Source organism: Lycorma delicatula, chromosome 12 (genome assembly GCF_047948215.1).
Source record: "Lycorma delicatula isolate Av1 chromosome 12, ASM4794821v1, whole genome shotgun sequence".
In the NCBI taxonomy this organism is placed as follows: Eukaryota; Metazoa; Arthropoda; class Insecta; order Hemiptera; family Fulgoridae; genus Lycorma; species Lycorma delicatula.
In genome coordinates this window covers 12,015,939-12,040,597 of record NC_134466.1, presented here as the reverse complement: position 1 = coordinate 12,040,597, position 24,659 = coordinate 12,015,939, and the positions used below count along the sequence as shown (strand labels likewise).

At 28.9% G+C, this 24,659-nt stretch overlaps 1 protein-coding gene across 3 annotated transcripts in view; it reads right to left on the bottom strand.

Annotated features, from left to right (window-relative positions):
• The window catches only part of LOC142333107 (uncharacterized), a 28,560-nt gene extending 12,921 nt beyond the window's left edge, over positions 1–15,639 (bottom strand). The window contains exons 1-3 of one of the 3 annotated variants that reach the window (XM_075380023.1): positions 15,442–15,639; positions 4,409–4,508; positions 2,389–2,481 (exon numbers count right to left, since the gene is read on the bottom strand). In XM_075380023.1, coding sequence (XP_075236138.1) covers positions 2,389–2,481; positions 4,409–4,508 — 193 coding nt within the window. In that variant the 5' untranslated portion in view covers positions 15,442–15,639. Of the gene's footprint in view, positions 1–2,388; positions 2,482–4,408; positions 4,509–8,336; positions 8,403–14,911; positions 14,976–15,441 lie in introns of those variants that run through there. The other 2 variants (XM_075380025.1, XM_075380024.1) reach the window with 2 other exon arrangements.
• Positions 15,640–24,659: the final 9,020 nt, after the last annotated feature.

Genomic DNA, 24,659 nt, shown 5'->3' with positions numbered 1-24,659 from the left:
TTTCCTGTTTATATTTTTGGGGGGTTTGAAACGAGCATTCAACCTCTGTCATCCAATTTGTTTCTTTTCTAATAGTTTTAACAGTCCTGGCTGAAACCCCACATGCAGCAACATTTCTCTCTACACACTTTTTCACAGGAATAATAGATGGTATGATTGGAATCCCCTGTTCTTGGAACTGCTTGGCCTCTCTTTTCATAAGCAGATTAATATTCCATAATCTCCTGAGCTTGACAATGGAGAGTTTTCCCCTCTCTTAAATTTTGATTTAAAACTCTCCATAATTGTTTAGAGAACACTAAAAATAAGAAAGAAAATAAATATTAACTGATATTAAAATACAACTAAAAAAATACTGCTTGGCCTCTCTTTCCATAAACAGATTAATATTCCGCAATCTCCTGAGCTTGACAATGGAGTTTTCCCCTCTCTTAAATTTTGATGTAAAACCCTCTATAATTGTTTAGAGAACACTAAAAATAAGAAAGAAAATAAATATTAACTGATATTAAAATACAACTAAAAAAATACTGCTTGGCCTCTCTTTCCATAAACAGATTAATATTCCATAATATCCTGAGCTTGACAATGGAGTTTTCCCTCTCTTAAATTTTGATGTAAAACCCTCTATAAATGTTTAGAGAACACTAAAAATAAGAATGAAAAAAAATATTAACTGATATTAAAATACAACTAAAAAAATACTGCTTGGCCTCTCTTTCCATAAACAGATTAATATTCCGTAATCTCCTGAGCTTGACAATGGAGTTTTCCCTCTCTTAAATTTTGATGTAAAACCCTCTATAAATGTTTAGAGAACACTAAAAATAAGAAAGAAAATAAATATTAACTGATATTAAAATACAACTAAAAAATACTGCTTGGCGTCTCTTTCCATAAACAGATTAATATTCCGCAATCTCCTGAGCTTGACAATGGAGTTTTCCCTCTCTTAAATTTTGATGTAAACCCCTCTATAATTGTTTAGAGAACACTAAAAATAAGAAAGAAAATAAATATTAACTGATATTAAAATACAACTAAAAAATACTGCTTGGCCTCTCTTTCCATAAACAGATTAATATTCCATAATCTCCTGAGCTTGACAATGGAGTTTTCCCTCTCTTAAATTTTGATGTAAACCCCTCTATAATTGTTTAGAGAACACTAAAAATAAGAAAGAAAATAAATATTAACTGATATTAAACTACAACTAAAAAAATACTATACGCAGGATAATGCACTTAACATATGAACCAAAATACAGACGAGTATAAATAAAGTAACTTTACGTAGCACACACTGCTTCACAATTAAACAGTAACAACAAGAATCATAATGTGCTTGCATTTTATATACAATTGTATCATGTTATTAATAATTGAATGATGTCATCTGGTTAGATGGTACAACAAACCCTGCCTACCTGTCATGCCTATGCAAGCCAAGACAAGGGCACATAAAGCTTACTTGTTTATTTAGCTTATTTGTTTCAGCCCTTTAATTACTGTGTGGTTGAAAGCAATATAAAATTAAAGTTGTATGTTCTGAGGAATTGTTTTTTCTAATTAAATTTCTTTTTTCTTAAAATGTATATAAGCTTAGCTTCCTCTTAGTTAAAAAATAATCACTCTGCAAAACAGTCTGGATAAGGATAACTAAAGAGGATGTCATCAGAAAATATAAGAATCATGACATTCTTCTACACAAAGTATAAGATATTAGAAGATTAAACATTAAGAATTTTAATTCAGATGGCACTGAAGACAGCTGCATTTGAAAAAGTGAAGTGTAAATTTAAATTTAATATGAAAAAGATAATTATGAATCTAGTGACAGAGAAAATTATTGTATAAAAACAACCTCAATACAACCAACTGTTATCTAACATTCATGATAGTAGTAAACAGCATATTTAACTTATGTGTTATGTACCTATGTTTTATATTACCTACTATAAGGTAAAACTTTACTTCTTAGCTAACCAAGCTGGTGTGTACATATCATTTTGCAATATAATTTAGAACGTAACATGGGAAAAAGAAACACTCTGGAACAATAAGAGGTTTTGGTTCTTGAGAGAGTAATATTCTTTATCTTTATATTTATATTTGTATAGATGGTTTAAATACTATTATTATAAATCTACTTCAATTTTTTATTGAAAAAATTGAATAATTATTATGACTAATTACTTATTAGAGTTCTTCAGTCAAATACTATTCTGTACTAGTAAAAGATTTTAATTCAATATCCCTATCATAAGATATTTTTCATTAAACGATGAGCTTGAAAAAAAAATTTGTTACAATAGTGTAAAATATTAAAACAAGTAATATTATTTAATACTACTGAAATGTCAATAGCAGTCAATAAAAAATAACTAACCTTTTTTATGTTCTTTTCTTACAGTATTTAAATAAGTCTCAAGACATTCACTGAAGTTTTCACCCGCATCATTACATGAATATTGAACTTCACCTGTAAAACAAAAAAATAAATTAAAGAAAAATATTCAAATCAATTAATAAAAAACCTAAACAATAAATAAAAAAAAGTAGTAAAATAGTAAGTGATGTAAGAGGCAGTGACTGAAACAAAAACTAAGAAAGCAAAAATTTTCAGTATTAAAACAAAAAATATTTTATCATAAAAACCGGTAAAAGAAAGTTTATGATGAAATACTCGCATGAGTTCAGGTCTGTAATCCACACTACTAATGTTTAAAATGTTATTTAAACGCACTTCTAGTTTCTTTCGCACCAATTTTTTTTACTGTGTATTTTAGGTCTTTGTTTCAGTCATGTTAATGTGAAAAATTTTAAATTTGTGTTTGAATTCAATGAAATAAATTTTCTGCATATTTTTCTTAACAATAATAATAATAATTAAAAAAAAAAATAGATAATGCAAAAATCAAATGGTTTTTATACTTAAATTTAGTTTAAGAAATATTAATTCTTCCATCATTCACTTTGGATCAATGAGTATAAACTTTCATAGAAAGCAATCCATAGGTTTTGAGTCGGTAAGGTATTTAATTGACTTAAAGATGAATTTTAAATATTTAAAGATGACTGACTTAAAAAAATCGTTCTTTCTTTATTGTTTTTATAGGACCTCGTAAGTGCATTCAACAGGAAAGTTTAGCAATAGATAACAAGAATTATGAAGTCGTATAATGCATCACAAAGAAATAAAGAATAAGTTTTTTCAGTAACTAGATTATTAATATTATTAAGTGTATAATAAACAGTGCAGCGGCTGAGAATACCTTTCTGACAAGAAATTCTTCTTCACGTAAATTTGGAGTTTTTTAAAATTTGTCATAAACACATCAATGCAAAGCAGTTCCAGTCAGGATGCCTTTAGTAGTATCGGCACTGCCAATAGTACAGTGTAGCATATAGTGTACCTGGACAGGACACCATAAGCAGCCAGATGCTAACTGGTGTGTCACATTTGTGTTGTTAATTTTACAATCTTTTTTTATAACTTACAAACAGCATTTTTCAATATCTATTCTTTGTTTCTGTATATGAAGTGTGACTGAAAAGTTTTAAGACAGGTAATGTCACTGTTCATTAAAGGGGGTTAGCTTTGCCAGCAGAAGTTCAAATCAGCCTTATATCAAATATCCACGGTATTTGATATACTGTGGATATTTGAATCAGTCAAATATGACCCCCAGTCTGGCCACCCTTCTGTAGCAAAAACCAATGAAAACATGAAAGTTCATGATGTAGTGCTCTCTGACTGTAGACTTACAATCGAATGAATTGAATTAAAATTTTACTTTGTTCAGTAAATTCTAACTTAAGATTTTAACATGCGTCGTGTCGCAAAACTCATTCTAAACTTGTTGTCAGACCAACACAAACAACACAGACTTGAAGTGTTCCAAAATTAATTAATCGAGCCGAAAATTACCCAGATTTGTTAAATAGAGTAATTACATGCGACAAACCAAAAATTTACAGGTAGGATCCCAAAACAACGGCATAATCATAGCAGTGGAAGGGTCCAAGTTGGCCATGACCAAAAAAAGTGCGACAAGGTGGTCGAATGTGAATACAATGTTGGTAATTTTCTTTGATTCTATGTGCATCATGCATCATGAATTTACTCCTGGGACAGACATCAAGATACCATAAAAGAATACCACATAAAATATACATACGTAATAATGTTTGTATTACCGTGGGTATATTAAAGAATCTAATTTCTAATTACAGAACATCTAGATTCGGAGATTAAAAAAACAAGCAAATCAGGAAAAAAATAACATTTGTAATGTATTAACATTCTGTCAGTAACTTGGTCTATTATGTGCAGTTACTTAAATGAATGAATATGTAAATACAGTCTAATGAATCACTGAAGCTAATAGTAATAAAAATATGCTTACGTAAACTTTCTTCTTGTGAATTAATGAATGGTATAACAATACCAATGAAAATTAGAACTGTGAGCATATTTCTATGCGTAACACAACCACCAGAATTCATCTGAAAAAAACTTTTTAATTAATTTATGTTTTGTACTTTCTCTTTATTTTGAATAATGTAAATTATATAAATATATAATAAGGGGCATATAATAAATATTTTATATTAAATTTTACTTACATTTTTAAGCAATTTTTATTTTATAAAAAAAAACTAGCTGCAGGGCGGTGCCTATGACATGCCTCCGCCAGGTCCTCCGGGCGGCGTCTCGGAATGGGGTTGTTGGTGTCCAAAATGTATTAACTCTTGCATAAAAATATTTTTTTTTGAATGATGAAAATTGATATAACTAAAGTTAATACATGAGAAGTGAGCGGTTGGGATACGTAAGCCGGTGGTGTATGGCACTGTGCTTAGTCCGCTCACGCTGTTAGGTAAACTACTGTTGGAGCTATTTAGGATATTGGCAGCTAAACTGTTCGAGGCTCAGTAGCGGTTGGTGGCATAAAAATTTGCTCGTATGCTTTAGGGCGACCGAATGGGGTGGTGGGAGAAATGCCAAGCAAACCAAATAACTAAAATTAAATTAGAAATTTAAATTTAGAGAAATTGATACTAACGAATCCGGATTTTCGCTAGTGAACGATACATTCCGGTGCCTACTTTTTGGTTATAGTTCATTATTTTATGAAGAAAAACGAACACATAAATAAATAAAAAATGTTTAAAATACCACTCTTAAATTAAACGCACTAAAAGGTAACTATAATTTTAGGAAGGTAACTTAACTCATTGTGCATTTGACAAGCATTGATGGTGATAAGTAAGATTATGTGAAAGTCATAGCTTCAAATTAACCTGCTGATACATAAGCCATTTGAATCGTGAAAATCGGTCGAGCCGTTGCCGGGATATTACGGTGGCACCCATCCCATCCCTTTCACAAATTCCGAACGGCGCCTTGGGGCAAATATTATCATCGACGGGTATCGCTGGAGGCGGATGGTGTTATGGTGGAGTAGGTCGAAAAAATTTTCCGAGCGCTAGGACCAACCATTTTCGAGAGATTTGCGATTTTCATTCGAAAAATTGATCCGGTTAAAAAATACTAAATTTTCCCAAAACTTCGATATATATTTCATATATAAGTATAGAGCTGACCACAACGAGACATGTACTAACGAATCGGGATTTTCCGCTAGTGATCGGTACATTCCGGTGCTGTAAGGGGGACGCACACACAATCACACATACAAATTCCGTTTGTTAGGGCAGGATATTTGTATAGCACGTTCTTCAATTAATTTCATCTTAGGATAAGATTATTTTTGATACTCATCTTCATAAATCAAATTACTCACTCGGTGCATCTGTTATTTTCATTGTCATTCCTGATTCGGTTTCAAATTTTAATTCACAACTCAGCTACAACCCTTTAATCATGTTAATTTAGGTTATTCTCATTTCTTATTATTTAAATTACTTTATCCAGTCTGTTATGGTCAAATGCTTTTCCCGTAACCTAAAGTATAAAATATACACTTATTCCCTTAACTCCCACTAACAGTAGTAATTTAACCAAACACATCTATTGTCCCCACCCCTTCCTGAATCCATATTATTCCTTTGTAATCTCTTACTCTACCTTCAGAATTTACATGCAGAAGAATCTTTGCTGAATGCAAAGTTAAATCCTGCTTTTAAGGGTGCATTAATTGGCGGGGAGGGGGGTTAAATAATTTTTATACAAAATAAGTTTTCCACCCAGATAACTTCCCTGTGCAAACAGTTTTTATAAAGCCAAGATATTTCTCATACTTTACTCTGTCTTTCCCCTTTGTATACACATATATTGTTTTGCCTGCACACAAAGATTAAAAATTACGTAATTTTATAACATTAACCTTCCCTATCCTGAATACAAACTGTTACAATCATTAATAACTTATCTTTTATTAATGATAAGGTTTCAATGTTTCATAAATAAGTCATATGTGTATTCTTTTGAATTAAGATTCAACTAAAATTTTAATTATAAATACAGCGATGTACATTATATGGTTAAAATTCAAACATTCAATTACATAATTCTCGGGAATTATATGAATATACATATTATACGATCCAGTATAAAAATATTTTAATAAATTTACAATCTCTATACAGCTACTGCATTACTAGGAAATGACCTAATTTCAATACCATACCTGTCTGACCAAAAATAACAACGCTGATTTTATAATGCATTAGAAGTTTCGCTTAAAAAAATCATCTAGTTCAGTAATTAATTTTGCGTTGTGCACTATGAAAGTACCAGAGTATAGTGAAAGTATGTTGTGAATTATTTACAGTCATTAGATTTACTTTTACCTTTTTTTTAAATATCAGCAAAATTTTAAAACTTATACACCAGTTACACTTTCTAGATGTATTTCTATTTCAACTTTAATTTTTTTCTGTTACCAAACTTTAGTAAATGGCTACTAAAACTGAAAGAAAAACTTGAATATACTTAAAAAATATAAGTATGTAATGCTTGTAAAGTAGAGGGATATTTTAACATCGGTTAACCATGCACACCTGAAGTTAATAAAAAATATTCCAGAAGTTATAATAAAATATTTAATTTTATTAGAACCAAACCAGGTGCAAGAATTGGTAACATTCTTTTTGAATGATTTCATAGAATGTTCTCCCAAAAATTCATGTTCCGGTACTATATTTGAAGAAAATGTCTTCGATGTTATTAAGGATAAGCGACTCTGAAGTTTCTAAATAGCAGATTAGAAAAATTTTCAAACAGCTACCTTTTCCAATAGCGTACATACCAGAAAATACGAGTATTTTTAATTGGCTTTTTATTAAGTATTGCCAAGAAAAATATTTTGTTTAAAAAATGAAACTTTTTCTGGAGGAGAAAATCACAAATAATGACTGAAGAAAAATCGATTCCTAAAATAAGTAAAGCAGCTAGTCCTTGTTGTTTTAAAAGATGATATCAGTAAGCTTCTGATTGAATGGGCTAAAAATAGAAAAATCATGGATCACGTGGGAATTAACGATTAAATAGCTTGAAAAACTTGACAGATTAATGTGATGTAAAAATCACAGAATACTGCTCTTCTCATTCACGATTAATATTAAAAGAATCAAGTCTTTTTTCCTCAGCTGTCACTGCCACAGTATTTTCACAAGTTAAAATAATTGATGGTGGGTGATTTATAAGTTTTACTGTATTATCTATGTATTTTCTTGAAAGAAATACAGCAAACCTTCTTTTCTGAAAATATTGTAAATTTTGTAGATTGTCAATCGATGTATAGTAGCGTCGCATAATTTCTGTCAATGGGTGTATTTTTTGTTATGTAGCTTATTATATATAATTGTAAGTGGTTTACTCTTAATCTCTGCTTGGTGCTTTATTGTATCAAGTTATTTAATGTATTATTGCTAACAAGTCTGTATAAGATGATTCAATATGCACAATAAGATAAAACTTTGTGCTATGTGAACGATTACATGTTTGTGGATAAATGTGATTTACTTAACAGATGGTTGTACAATTTCTACCTTACAAACCTATGTGGAAATACTATAATAAATCTTTAAAGGTTGTCTGGAAATAGTATTTAAAATATTTTAAAAAGTCGATTTAGAAAATTTTTATTAAGTATAATCAAATCAAATTTTATCATTTCGATCGATTAATTTTTTTCTTTCAACTTAAGTTAAATATAATGTTAGCAATTAAATATCACCTTTCATCATTATTACTTTTTCAGTTACTTATTAAATAAAATAAGGTTAGAATTATGTTTCAATTGAGAACTCACTTTTAGAAACCTGCATATAGATATAGATAAAGAATGTACACCAAAGACTACTTACTTTCAAAGATGCAGTTGTTATCTGTTGTTAAAGGCAAAATTTAAAATAGTGCAATGGTATTTCAACTATCAGACTGAAAGAATAAATGATTATGGTCCATATTTATACTATCTAAAACGGATACGTCTGTTACAGGATTTTATGGCAGTTGACATCTCACACATGTTATAAAAATTAATGATTTCACCTTTCAATGATTAATAATTTCATTTGAATAACAACATTTAACTTGATCATTATTCATTTTTTAATTATAAATATCTTGCACATAAATTATAAAATAAAGTATTTGGTTTTTTTTATTTACCTACCAGATTTTATTATTTCTTTTTTTTTATGATTTGAACAAATAGTAAACTCCATGTTTTAACAAGCTTTGATTTCATAACTCTAGAATAATCATATTCCATAGATATTATAATTAATAAAATCATTTCTTAATGTAAATAAACAATGAAGTTTCTGTTGGATGAAAAGGTAAACAATATAAATGTAGAAATACAATATAAAATGAGAACCTAAAAATCATTGAAATAAACAAAAATATAAGTTTATAATTATTTACGAGTATTTGATAGGGATTGTTTGAAACATGCTAAAATATGAAAATTAAGATCCAGCTAGATTATCTGGTAACTTAATGACCATACATACCACTTTAAATCGCAAACAAAATATATATCATACACAATATAACAATTAATAAAACCCAAACTGATTAATATAATAACTAACTAGAAGTACTAAAATAAAACAGCAATGATGGAATTAAATACCACATTGTTTGTCCTTACACATAAATCACACATCAAAATATTAAACAAAAAAGCAACATTTCTTTATTTTTCTAAGATAACTCAATTTGCATCAAAAAAGCATCATTCAAAAATCACAATAATACCAACATCACAATATTAACTTTACAGAAATAAATTATAATTATTTTTATGTTGTCATTATAATTTTATGACATAATTATTTTATGCATTTTGTAATTAGCATTTTTTTGCAATTTTCTTGATTCATTTATACAGCAACAACAAACTGATGTTAATAACTTATTCTAGAGTGGATGATGGTGAATTTCATAGCGCACGAATAAACCTGTCTACTAACATTTCAATAAATGAGTTCCAGTCACACCATGCCTAACTGGTTCTCAAACCCAGAATTTCCACATGAAATCCAGGAAAAATAATATCACTTCACCATGGAGATCAGCAATAATAATAGATAGTAATTAAAATCTTTTTATTTGATGTGAAGCAATATGTTACTTCACACCAAGAAACCTTTTTCCAAACTAAATACAACTTATGAGAAAGAAGTTGAAAGAAAATATACCACAACAGAACTCAACATAAGTACAAAATACTAAAATAATAAAAGCTAATACAACAGATAAAATTCAATTATAACTTTCTGTAACAACAAAAATAAATTTATATTCTATTTTATTACAATTTAGCCCTTAAAAATAAATAAGCATTATATATATTAAACAGCATAACTACTCGTATAACAGTTATAAAAGATCTGACAAGTCATAAACCACTTTGACTGATGCCTTTTACACTAGGTGTTTTACATGTTCTTGGCCAAAAGAAGGGCTGAGACAAACAGCATAAAACAACTAATGAACCCCTTTTGTTATGAAATTTGATGCATTAATTAAATAATCACTATTAATAATACTTTATAATAAATATAATTTTAATTTTATTTTTAATTAATTAACTTAAAAATTATTTTAAAATTCAAAAGTGAATAATATACTCCTTCTAAAAACATTTTCCTTACACCTCTTGAAATTATTCAATTTTAGAAATCAAACTTTACAAATCACCTAAAAGAATCAATATGCATATGCACACAAATGGCAGGGAAGAAGTGAATCTTAAACAAAACCTCAAACTCGTGTAATAATTGAACATTTGTTTGTTTGATGAAAACTAGAATTGCAGTTAAATTATTAGATAAACTATTATGAATTATTAGATAAACTTGTACCTGTCAGGTCACATAAATTGATATCAATTTATGCCAATCTGACAAGTAACTTTGGATGTGCAGTTACAATTACAATGACATGTAAATTTAGCAGTCTGAAAAAAGTATGGATTTTATAAAGACTTTACACCCAAAACCTTTTATGATGTTGGTATTCAGGCTACACTGAGTTTTTATTTGGCCCCATGCTGAGGGCTGTGTGCAGATGTTGGCAGCCAAATCAATCGGTCGTGATAAAAAATTATTGTATTTAATTTTAATGACTAGTTAGAGACTGCATATGGTGAGTGACAGCTAGTATGATTAATATTTCATTCATTAATAAATCAGCATTGATATTTAGAAAAATGTTTAAAGATGTTTATTCTTGTTTTGATCCCTAGCTAATATTTGAATTGGATCAACTTCGAAGCCCATATGCTGCTATGGGTGCCAATGGGTTGTCTGATTCCCTTAACAAGATGCTTCCACGCATGGCGATCCATATCCATGGCTGTTGTCCTGGCAGAGAGGTTTGTGTGATAGTTGGTTTCCAATCACTCTGCAGACATGACCAAACCATCGCAGTCTTTGTTTTTGAATCTGTTCCTCGATTGTTGGCAGTTGATCGTGGTGAAGGTGGAGACATTTTTGTTCTTTATACAATAAAATTAGCAGGATCACAGTCCGGAAAAGACGAACTTGTGTCTTCAGTGAGATGCTGCTTTGTTTTCAGACTAATTTTTTTCAAGTTAAAAATAAAAATCAGAAAAGAAGATAAGATCAGCAAACATCTTCACCGATTTCATCTAAAACAAATTTGCTGTACATCCACCAGTGCAGGACTTCCTCTACAAAATGCTGCTTCTATATAATTTATACTAATTTAAAACAGTTTATTTTACACGACAAAAATATTTTGTTATTCTAGTCAAGAAAATATTATCATTGTTTTAATTAACCACTTCCCAAAAAAATAACATTGATTGCTTTAGTCTATAACATTTTGTTGTAGCACAATGTACAGTTCCATTTTAAACTTATATTTGGATATCTTAAAATAAATAAGTAAATCTTTATTCGGTAGATAATCTTATAATTCGGTAGATTAATCTTTTTTATTGGTAGATAAAAATGTATTTTTTTAAAAGTATCACTATATAAATGATCACTAAAGGAAATTTTTTGTTCTGTTGTTAATGTTTTTTAAAAAGTTGATCAAAAGATTAATATTGTTCCTGTAAAAGAAAATCTTTTAATTGTATTTTAAATAAATTGTTGGGAAGAGTTTTCAAATAGCTAATTTATGAAAAATGGCAACAGATACATAATACAAGGAAATTACAGCATAATACCCTTTCTTGTAAATTAAAATACTACATTGAGTTATATAAAAACAGTTCCGTTAACAGGTTTGGTGAAGGTGGATATGTTATTTTTAAAGAATAAGTGGCATTCTTTTATGCAAAAATTGCAGATTCCTAAATATAGACACAGAGAAAAGATAACATATTTAATTTTATAAATATAGGTCTTCACAATTCATACTTATGATTGGTAGATAATAATCTAACAGCCCATTTTTGTATCTTAAAACCTTATTCTTACTTTTTAAGAGAGCCTCAAGTGATTACATAGGCAAATAATATTTAATAATGATCACAAGCATAGCATTTTACTGAGGGGTTTAAGAGCAAAACAATATGGCTTGATTCAGTTACAAATGAAATCAATCCGATCATCTCATTATAACTTGACATCTAATAAAACACTAAGAATTTCACTTTGTGGGCAGCAAGAAATCTTAATGTTACCATTAATTGAAATTCTATCTACCTGATAAAAATATAATTTATTAACTGTTTAAATTGTATCTATGAAAAATAATTTTAAGAAAATATTTATGTTTCAGTTAGGATAACAAATAAACTTCAAAGAATCAAATAAATTTGAATATTAAAAACAAAAGCTTAGCATATGTCCTGTCATGAATTATTTTGAGATTCATTGTTGTTTTATTTATTTCTATAAATTTAAAGCGATATCTTAAAATAACTTTAGCTAACATAAATGCAGCTGTGCAAACTATAAGACAATTGTCTTTTTATTTTTTTTTATTGATTTTCTTCTTTGATCATAATATTTTTAAACAAAAACAATTCTGTAAAAACCAATTGAATTTTTTTACACATTTATTTATTAATTTTTTAGTCGTGTATATTTTACTCTTATTCAAAGTCATTTCTCAAGTTAATTTGAAAAAGTAAAGAAACAATGAAAATTGGCATGAAAGTTCACTTTAAATCAATGAGAGAGTCCAAAGAATGATCAATAATGCTAGTTATTGTACGGAAGGGGGAAGTTCACCCCTCCTACATCTATTACAACAATGCAAACTACTGGTTTTCTGAGTTTTACATTTCTCAAATGAAAAGTATAAAGAGTTTACTATATTTAAAGAAGACAACAAAGACATAAGAAAGCATATATATATATATATGCTTTCTATATATAAATATATATATATTTATTTTATTCTATCAGTTCTACTGATTTAAAAAAAAAAAATATATATATATATATATATATATATATGTTAGTAATTCAATACGTTAGCAGCTGATTTGGGTCATCAATATAAGGAAAGACGTTCCTACAAATGTTCATCTGGAAGCAGATTATTTTTGAGTTTCAGCTAGCAAAAATTCTCCTCTAATTTCCATTGTATGTGTAAAATGAAGCCATACTAAAATACCTGAAGTTAAATTACAAAAAAACTGTAGCTGTTTTGTATGCCTATTTACCTGAAAAATAGGTTAAAACAGGTGTAAGAATTGTGTCTCTGTTAGTCTCCTAGAAAATGCTATCAAAGCTCAAAAATTGGAGCAACAAAAACACTCTTTTTAGGTTTTTTATAAATTAACTTTGTTAATTTGCCAACAAACTAATAAGAACTTTAAAAAATATTGTAGAATTTAAAATAGAAAGCATAAACAAGTTTTATGAATTTGATTTTAATTCAAAACAAAATGGACAGTGGCTAAAGAAACCAAAAGTGAAAGAATTTTGTTATTTATGCATCAACATAAAAAAGGATGAAAGATATATCAAAAAGCATATCCTAAGTAAAAATAACACCTTTAAAAAGGAATGGAATAACAATATTGATATAAAATTAAGTATTTGTTGTACAGCATAAAACATATGGCAGAGATAGATAGTTTTGGTATTCGTGTAATTAAGTTGGTGCATACTTCCTAACTTTCATTCAACAATAAAATATACAGAAAACAAATTATATAAAATATAAAAACCTAAAGGAATGACAATATGAATTATTGTTTTAATAAGCCGTGGTAATATTAACATAAATACTTAAAATACACTAAAATTAAATCATGCAAAGAAACACATTCATTCATTAATTGACACAATTCAAAAACACAATGTTACATCTATATAACAAGTAGATTAATTAATTAATAATGTTGTCAAATCTTCTACATCACCTCAGCCACACAAAAAGGGCCACCACTATGTGACATCACTTGTCAATAACCTTAACATTATATGACAAAATACTGTAAATTTTACCATTTGCAATTTCTTATACATGAAAATCATACGCAAGGAATACAAAACGATAATCAGACGTTATTCCTACAGCTAAAATTAAATGAATAACAATTTTTTCTGAAAGATATTTAATAGGGTAAATTATTTTTTGGCATATCAAACAGCGTGATAGACTATGATAACATGAAATTACGTAAACATCTCAATTCAAAAGTAAAATATGTGTAACAATTCTAAGTTGCTGTAATGAAGAAATACTAACAACAGCAAAATCAGAAAAAACAAAATTAGGAGATTCTGAAACATGGTATTATAGGCCTGTTACAAATTGGGTGGCTTAATAAATTTCAAAATGAAGACATAAATGGTAAATTTTAAATAAGGCATACAAAAAAAAAAACTGTTTACAAAAAACCTGCATCTTGATACAAATAAGAAGAGGAAGTACAAACATTATGTAATGAGATTGTTACAGATTACAAGAAAATACTCTTTTATATATACAATTATTTCAAAAATTCAATTTTTTGTTCAGGACCACTTTTTAAATCAAATAACGTTTTTAATAAGTAGGTAATGATTTCTTCATATGAACATTTCAAACTAAACTGTAAAATAAATCAAATGATCTACTGTTAAAATTTAGTTAAAAGCAAATCACCTTCATTTTTTTTAATCCTTTTTAAATATTAATTATAACAATTTTAATAGTACAGCATTCAGTGTTGTATCAATATAATGCATTGTTTTACAACAAAACAGGGTGTACTTCATTTATAAACTACCTGTTAAATTTATTCATAAGGCCATGCATGATGAATGCGAAACACCTGGGGCATGGTGGCATCAATGTTCTTTCATTAATGCTAATGATGTTCACTACACAACCAAACCCTGTGATGAACAGGTATTTTTAGAATACAATAGATCTTTTGGTAGGCTTGACACATACAAATACACAACAGTATTTTCAGATCAATGAAGAAATGTGAAAATATTTCACAACTTACTTTTCTTACAAATGTCTGATGTGTAGTTCACACAACTTTTAGTGCACATTTCACCGCCTATAAATATTACAGTTATGACATGAATGATATTTTTTAAATTTATTCATAGGTATAATGGTATATGCCTGAACCTTTATTAAAATCAATTTATAAAAAAAATTTCACTTTCTAAATATATGACAATATGCTTCCAGATCTTTACAGACCGCAGTCCTTAATAACTACACTACGAGTAACTCCATTTTCATATCAAATTTATTAACTAATATGTAAAGACAGAAAATAACAAGTTCAATATTTTTAACTGTTCGTTGGTGCCGATTAATATCTATTTAGTCGTACGTTCATTTTTCCATTCCGTTGATTTATAAATTGTACGTTAAGCGTCGAGTATTATATCGGGAATCTGTTCATGTTGAATATTAACATGACCTAACTACTAATCTAAAAAATTACTTTTGTGTAATGATTATTTATATTATAGTAATCAATTTTACTGTTATTTTTACAGGAAAATAAAATGTACTAGCCTCACAACAGCTTCTCCCAGGTCATGATAGTATAAAGGGGGTTCGCCGTCTTCCACAGCTTTTTGCTTTAATTAGCTAAAGTTACAGAAAAACCGGTTTCAAATAAAAAGCTCATGAACAGATAAGGATCGACCGTACAGCGCATACACAAAACAAAAACAGGCTAAAACTCACAATACAGCAAAGTTCAATTTTACATTAATCCTTCGGTCACCGCGTTCTAGATATAGTTACAGTAATTAAATTATTTATTGGCATTACATATTGATACCTTTTAGGTATTCAGATCCACATAATTAACATTAATAGCGATCACTCTTAAATATCCTATTTTACGATTTTAACTGTGTTCTAAAACTTGTGTCTATATATATATATATATATATATATATATATATATATATTCTCTCACTTTGGAAATATAATTGGCTAGCTTTGCATTTATTCAATAATCATTACATTAGTGAACTCTTCTTTTAAATATGTAGTTTCTCATTAATAACTGTATCGAATATATATATATATATTTATATTTTTTTAAATATTTTTATTCAGGCTGAAATATCTAATAATAATTCCAATCATGATATCGTTTTTAACAAGATACGCAGATCATTGAATAGCTAAACCTCATTTTGCATTTTTTTTTTACATTATCAGAAAACGTTGTATAACAATTTTGAATTAGCAGTTTAAAAACCATATTTAAAAAATGAATTGCAGCACTACTTCCGTTCTGCAAAGAAGAGTAAAAGAAATAAAAGCGGGCTAGATGCTGGGTTTGGCGCGAGTCATATTTGCAAGTTGTGTGAACCGTAAAGTGAGTATAAATCTGTAGTTTGATTTTTATTGAATTTGTTTTTAATGATAGTTATTATTAATGTTAGTATTTTCTTTTTTTAAGATATATGTACTACAACGGTAGCTCATAATTTATAGTTAATCAGTTAGAAATATTTGTTTTTATAGTAGTTTTAATGTAATTCGTAAGTTATAGCGATTCGTGTTTGATGGACAACAACCTGTGTTTTCTTAAGTAAGACCTAATATTGTTTACTCATGCTGAGAATGACATGTTTTGATAGGAAAAATATTTGTAATCAATATTACTTGAAAGGAAATCATTTTGATATGGAGGATTTGTGTATAAACAAGATTTTGGTTAAGTATATTTTTGAAATTCTTTTCGTATATCAAATAGTTAATTTACCTGCATAACTAGATAAATATAAATGTATGCATGCCAATTTAGTGAGATACTTCATAGGAAAACAAATTGTCTTTATGTAAGATGTCTTTCACACATGATGTTCTGGGTATTGGGCAAGGACATTTGTAACAGATGATTTAACATTTTGAGCCATAAAGCTCAAAATGGATTAACCATTTTGAGCTTATAAATAACAAGTATGAAGTTTTTTTTTATAAAACTGCGTGTAAAAATAGGGGTGGCTCAATTTTTGCTAAAGAATATCTTTTTAATAAAGTTGAAAGTTACCATATATTCACTGAAGAAATTAATTTTGAAAGTTGTGAATTTCGGTACCCTAGTCTAAAACTGATATTAATGGTAATTTATAGATCTTCTATATCTTTTGAAACTTACCTATGTAAACTATAATAACCTATGTAAACTTTAATTTAATGTCATATTGGCAATTTTAATGTTAACTCTAGACAATTCTAGGCTTATGATGAATGAAATATTAACTTTGTTTAAGTTAGCAGATAGATATAAATGTGTTGATTACCCACCACTAGAAGTAGGACTTTGGCTACCTGTATAAACAATATTTTTACAAACTGACTGAAAGATTTTCATTCTTTTCATTTAGATTACAGTGTTTCGTATCATAATTGTCAAGTTGCAATAGTATCATTCTAAGAGGCTGTTCAGAAAAGAAAATTAGTGAAGTTTATTTTTTTAATCTTTATTATTAATTTTACAAATTATTGGTCCTTGTTCCCTTTAAAGTACTCCCCCTTCTTTTTTTCACACACTTCCTAGCGGGGTTTCCTGTTCGCAAAGCAGCCCTGGTTAGCTTAATGTGAAATGGCTCGTAAGGTCCGTGATGAATTTGTTTTAATGTCATCAACAGTCTAAATGGTGTCCTTTCATCATTAATTTTAATTTTGGAAATTATAAAAAATTGCGAGGAGCCAGGTCTGGCGAGTAGGGAGGGCAGTCAGGCCAGATCTGGTGAGTAGGGAGGACAGTTATCTGATCTTTGGCACTAAGCTGAGTGTACAAGCGCATTGTTGTGATGAAGGAACAATGAGTTGTCTTGCCACAACTTTGGTCTATTTTTGTGATTTTTTTCACATAACTGTCGTAAAACGTTTTGATTGTACTCACGGTTCACTGTTCCATCTTGAGACAAGAATTCAAAATGCACGATTCCATTAAAATCGAAAAAACAGAGAGCATCACTTTACATTAGATTAAGACTTTCTTGGGGCGTGGAGATCCTTTGCAAATCCATTGTGATGATTGAACTTTTGTCTTAATGTCGTAGCTGTAAACCCGGCTATTGTCTCTCATGATCCTATGCATGAATGTTTCATCATCATTGGCTTGTTTAAGAAGTTGCCAACAAATGTTCACTCGATGTTCTTTCTGCTGTTGCATCAAACGAGAAACAAACATTGCTGCAACTTGATTCATGTTCAGTTTTTCAGTCAAAGTATGGCATGATCCAATTGACATGATAACCTGTTGTGCGACTTCTCTGACAGTTGGTCAGCGATTTGCATTCACCAGATTGTTGATTTTCTGAATGCAGATGTCATAACTTGAACTCGAAGGCCTTCCTGGTCGAGGGTCATCTTCAATCGACTGACGACCACTTTTAAATTATGAAAACCTATTATTACACTGCGTATAATCTAGAGCATCATCTCTATAAGCTTGTTTCAAAAGTTGAAACATTTCTATGAAAGTTTTTCCGTTTCGTGTAAAATTTTACATTGTGGCTTATGAAAATTGCACGTTACAAAAATTGCTACTAACACTTGCATGAGTTATTTTAGTGCAACATGTTGCACTAAAATAACTCATGAAAACTCAAGGAGATATCAACAATCCAAGAGCATGTGGTTACAAAGGCGGTTTTGCAGAACACAATGCTACAAACCCCTGTCACTAAATATCTGTTGGCATGTACATATATTGGTGTTGGTGTTTTTTTTTTTTTATGTATTGGAATTACTTGTAACATCACCCTAATCGTGTTGAACTTAATTCACTAGAAATTCGCTCCTTCACTGACCTCACAGAATACTCTCTCTTCAAACTCGCATAATAACTTCTGTATTGTAGTATTCTTGCATACTCTTCTCTCAGACTTACATCTCGCAGATCTAATTTCAACTGGTCTTCCCTGGAGTATTTATGCTCCTATCCACGTTTACCTGCTGGACCGAACTCAACTCAAAGCTTGAGAATGATCGTCTGCTCTCACATTTTACCATGAAATTCCAATCCTGGGTCTGGTTACTCTTCTCACGGAACAACAATTGTTTAAGTGTGTCAGTAGGCAGTATTACAAAGGATTATTGTAAACAGACCTGCTACTTTTACTAAACGGGTTTCTTTTAGTCCCTTTCTGGATTTATCTCATATTTTCTAGTACTTTCTTAATTGGTAGGAATCCATTACTCAGGTTCGTTTTACCAGTCTTGTTACAGTATATATTATAGCTCACAAATGTCAATTGAATGTATAACAATGAAAGAAGTTGAATGATGAGTTATGCTTGGTGGCAGGCATTTGAGAAGCTTAACATTATTTTCAAGAAGAGACATCCCTTTTGCCTAAAAAAGAATGTTTTTCAATCAATGTCTCCTGCCAGTCCTTTACCTATAACTCACCGGGTTGGTCTAGTGATGAATGCATCTTCGCAAATCAGCTGATTTCGATGTCGAGAGTTCCAGCGTTCAAGTCCTAGTAAAGGCAGTTACTTTTATATGGATTTGATTAGTCGATCGTGGATACTGGTGTTCTTTGGTGGTTGGGTTTCGATTAATCGCACATCTCAGAAATGGTCATTCAAAACCTGCTGAAGTGGCCTTCATCGTGCAGTGGATCAGTGGATGGTTGAAATGAGATGACGAACACTTTAGCTTATGAGAAAGAGGTTTATTATGCTTCCATTGCCATTTTTAATAAATTGCCAAACCATTTTAAAAATCCGCACCAATTGATTTGAATTAAAATTAAAAGAGTTTCTTTCAGGAAACAATATTACTTTGTTGTTGAATTTTAAAGTAATATTAATTAAAAAGAAAAAAAAGGTTTTATCTGCATTCCATTCATTGTACATATAAATATGTGCTCAAAATAATTTTTAGTTACACCTTCTGAATTATGAACTATTTTTTAGTATTTTATATTTATCTTAATATTATTTCATATGTTTGTATTAAAATAATTAATATGGGATGTTAATATCTATTTTTTATCTTATAATTTGTTTTTATACTTATAACTTATCGTATAAAGATGTGCTCTATATAAAGTATTACTTTGTACTAATTGGAATTGAAGATTTATTTATTAGCATATTGATAAGTTTTTAAAATACTAATTGAAAAACAAAAAAAACTTTTTTTTCATCTTCATGTCATATACTAATAATGTGCTGAAATAATTTCAATTAACAGATTTTAATTTTTTTTTTACTTCATACATACTTGATTTACTATTCTTTTGAATATTCATTATTTTTTAGTATTATTTATTCACTTCTGTTTTATAATTATATATTTTATAATGTATTTTTTTAAGGTTTTACAAAGTTTTACTTGATCTATATGTAGGCAAATATTTTATTTTTGATTACTTTCAGATTGGATTTCTCCTGTTTGAATAAGAAATATCTTTTTTTATTTTAACTCATTCCTATTTTCAGCCAAAATAATAATATTATTAGTGTGTTCTCTAACATATTCTTTCAGTTTCTTTATTACACATGTCGCATAAAAATAAAAAAAAATAAAATTGGCAACTTACAGTGTTGCCTCATTACATTCTGTAGTATAGTTTGCATTTTCTTATTTTGCACTCTTATCGTTTGTGTTGTCTTGGTTATCAGTACCTTGATAATTATGTTGTATTGTTTCTTGGTTATTTTATTACTGAACAAATTATAGAAATAGTTTTTTGTTTCTATTAATATTCTTTTACAAAAAATTTATAATCTAATTATTTATTTAGTAAAGTAGAAAATAGAAAGATGTTTAAGAGAAAGAATAAATGGTAATTAAAGATAAAAGATATTAAAAAGAAAGATTGATTGTATGGAGAACTGTTTGTAGAGCAATGGAAGTTAGAAATATAGAGAAAACATAGAAGAAACTTTCTTTTTAAGAAAGGAAAAAGAAAAATTATCTTGAATTATTGGGAAGAAAAGATATACTCCAATCAAAAGTTACTAACTTAACTTTTCCTCATCTTAATCATTCTAAATTTATCTTCTTTGGACTATCTCCTTTCTATTTTATTCCATTCTCTCATTTTTCATCCATTATATCTATACACATTACCTCTACCTTTCATTACTTTACCAATGAGAAATACTTTTTGTGTGCTCAATAACTGTCTTTCTTTCTCTTTCTCTTTCTTGATTTGGTCTCTTTTATTTAACATTTTATGACATTATTTTAAAAGGCACAGCATCTACCTGTTCAGCTATTAGCCGGTATGAAAAAGTTAAACAAAATGTTACTTTTACTTTTTGTTATGAACTACCCTAACTTCTTTGTCTCTTAATAAAAATAACTTGCATGTTTCCATTTCTGTATTTCTATTTTGTGCACTTATCTAAAAATATATTCTTAGGAAAAGAAGGAAAAAACAATATCATTTTATATTAAATACAGAAATTAGCTACTCTGAATATAACTGATTAGCTAATATAAATAATTACACATCGTGTTTTAGATATTAATAACTATCTGCAATAAATGAAAATCTAAAGGTGGATATTTATTTCTGTTGTTGAGCAGTCATCATCGGTACATTTAATTAACAAAAATAAATATAAACACAAAAACAAAACTTGAAATTATCTTAAGCTAATATTACTCCTCAAAATTTAGAAAATTAAACAATAAATGTGCCGTAGTTGTACCTGAGTTGTCAGAAGTAGTGCTGGCATAGCTAATAGTACAGAAAAGAGAATAGTGCACCATGACTTTTGGTTGCAAGAAGTCAGTCGTCATTCTAGTAATCCATCCTCAACCTGTGTGTGTGTTTACCTTTCTAAATTTTGATGAATAGTATGAAAAATAAAGATACCTTTTCCTCTCATTCTAAAGGTTCTGGGCTTAAATCCTAGTCAGGCTTGGGATTTCTTTTTAAATGCTAAAAATTTATTTTTCATATTTACGAGTACAACAAAATAAGTAACTGTAATTAGGTTTTCATTCTGTAGTTGTAAATAAATAAATTATAATTTTATAATGCAAAAACTCTGCTGCCTGTATGAAAACAAACTATTTGACAGAAACATAAAAGAATTTGGAAGAAACATGTATGTTGATAAAAGGAGTGCTGAAAAGTAATGTAAGCTGATTGCTATTGAGTATGAGCATAGCCTGTGTATCATAATATAAGTTAAGTACTCGTTTTTTATACCAGGTTTTTCTCCTAATTTTCATCTGAAAACTGTTTGAATATTGGAATAAAATAAGGCTATAATATGGTTGGGCTTCCGAATAATAAGTGTTTGAATAATCAGCATCCGACTTTATATTAATGTTGTGATATTCTAAGTAAACTATAAGCTAGGGGCTGGTACATCATTTTGATGTTAGTTATGCAACTTTGCTTCTAGAGCCCCTCTACAAAACTGATCAGTTAACAGCAATATGATACAATTATAAACATCTTTGCTCCTTGTTAGACATACTTCTTGCCTAGGATTTTGCCTGATTGGCAAGTTATGACTTAAAATGTTGTTATATATAGTTATTTCTTCACAGACGTACCAGTAGTTAACCTTTATTACATCTTCTATGAGATTGTCTTGTCTTAGGTAAGTAAGACAATATGGAGAACTTTATAAATCTGTAAAGTTTTATAACAAATGGTTTCATATTAAAATTTAGGGAATTTTATTGTGTCCATTTACTTTTTTTGAAGAAAATTAAATTCAAGAAATCTTCTACAAGTAAATCTACTTGAACAGAAATTATCTTGGCCTTCCCATCTGGGTCATTTCTTGAAAAGCCAATTAAAATTTCAATGTATCAGAGGAGTCCTTTTTTTTATTGACAAGACTGGATTGTTACAAATAACCACAGATTGTTTATCGGGCCTTATATTATATATAATCTTACCTGAATATCTTAAATGAAGGAATAATATAAAATAAATTTGTATTAATCCTGTATTTCTCAAGCTTTTAAGCTATTTGAGGATTTCCAGTGTCTGTTATCCCAACAAATAGAAGATTCCTTGGAATATAATATCTAGTTATGTGATTAATTAGCACTAGGCCCCATTTTTTTCAGCAGTACTTTTAATGAACAATCAAAATTTTATGTTAACAATGATTTTTTAATTGTTAATAGTTTTTAATGGTTTATGTTAAGTGGCAAGCTTAGTACCTGTTTGGGATTGATTTATGGTTTTTAAAGATATTAATATTTATACAAATACTAATATAAATATATATTAGTTTCAAAAATAACTATAAAAATCCATTAATGGATTATAGGTCATTTTCATCGCATTCTAACGCATTTTTTTTCATACGTTAAAACAGCTGATATGGCTTGTATGGCATTTACACCTTGTTCATGAATAATTTTATGAGTATTTTGTACATGTTTATTTCAGGTTGGAGCCATGTTTCAGTGATTGAATATTGTTTATATACTTTATAAATTAATTTTTAATCTATATTGTATATTTGTGAACAAGACCGGTAGTTTTCATGTTTTTTTATTATAGATTTATATTTTTTATATTTTTTTATCGTATTTGAGATAGTGGTAGTGATAGTTTAGATGATGTGTGTGAAGACATATTGTTGCTGTTATTACTTGCAATGATGATAATGATTATGTTAATGAGGTCAGTGCAGGTGGTGCAGATAGCCCTATTCAAAGACATACAAGTAATATAGAATGGGTAAATTACTGTGGGTCTGATTCCTTTTGTAGGCTCTCCAACTTTACTGGACAACATAACTTTTGTTATTCCTGATCCAAGTAACGTATTTAGTATTTTTTTTAACTTTTTATATTTGATGAACTGGCTGATATAATTACAAACCAAACAAACATATGTGCAGCTAATTTTTTGTAAAATAATGTTCTGAATCAGTTTTTATGATTTCAAGGGTGGAAACTACCGGGTAGAAATTAAATCTTTTTACTAATTTCAGTCTACATATTGCATGGAATGATTGAAAGCCTGAAATTGATAAATATTATACAAAAAAATCATTATTTGCAACCCCAAGTTTTTCGGTTATTATGGCACATAAACGTTTGAAACTTTTATCTAGATTTTTTACATTTTACTAATAATGTTCCACTTCAAAAAACAAAAGATTACTAGTAAAACCTGTCTTAGAATACAAAACTGAAAAATTCTTTTCTGTTTGTACACCAGAGAGGAAAGTTGCTATTGATGAAAACCTTTTGTTGTGAAAAGGTCAGTTGAGTTTCGTCCAGTGTTAAGAATCAAATGAGCTAGATTTGGAATCAAAACCTATATTTTTTCTGAATCCAGTCAAGGTACTTTTATAAGTTACTTTTATATACTGGAAGTGAAACAGAACTAAATCATAAAGCAAATTACGGGCATGCAACAAATTTTGTACTTACTCTGATGCATGATCTGCTTATAAATGGATATTGTGTGTTTTTTGACAGTTTCTATTGTAGTTCAGAGTTGCCTATTGTTTTGTAAGATAAAGAAACTGAACTAGTGGGAACAGTAAGCTGTAATAGAAAAGGTGTCCTAAGGATTTTGTAAAACAAAAATTTAAGAAAAGTGAAATGATAGCATTGAATCAAAGTCTGGTCAAATGATGGTATTGAAGTGCTTTGAAAAAAGGGATGTGCTATATATGTCACCTCAACATGGAGTTGTTCCAATTGAGCTAAGAAGAAAAATTGTAAATGTCATCATTCCTTCAGTTATAAATGATTACAACATTTATTTAGGGGGGTTGTTGATAAAATGGATCATATGCTTGGGGCGT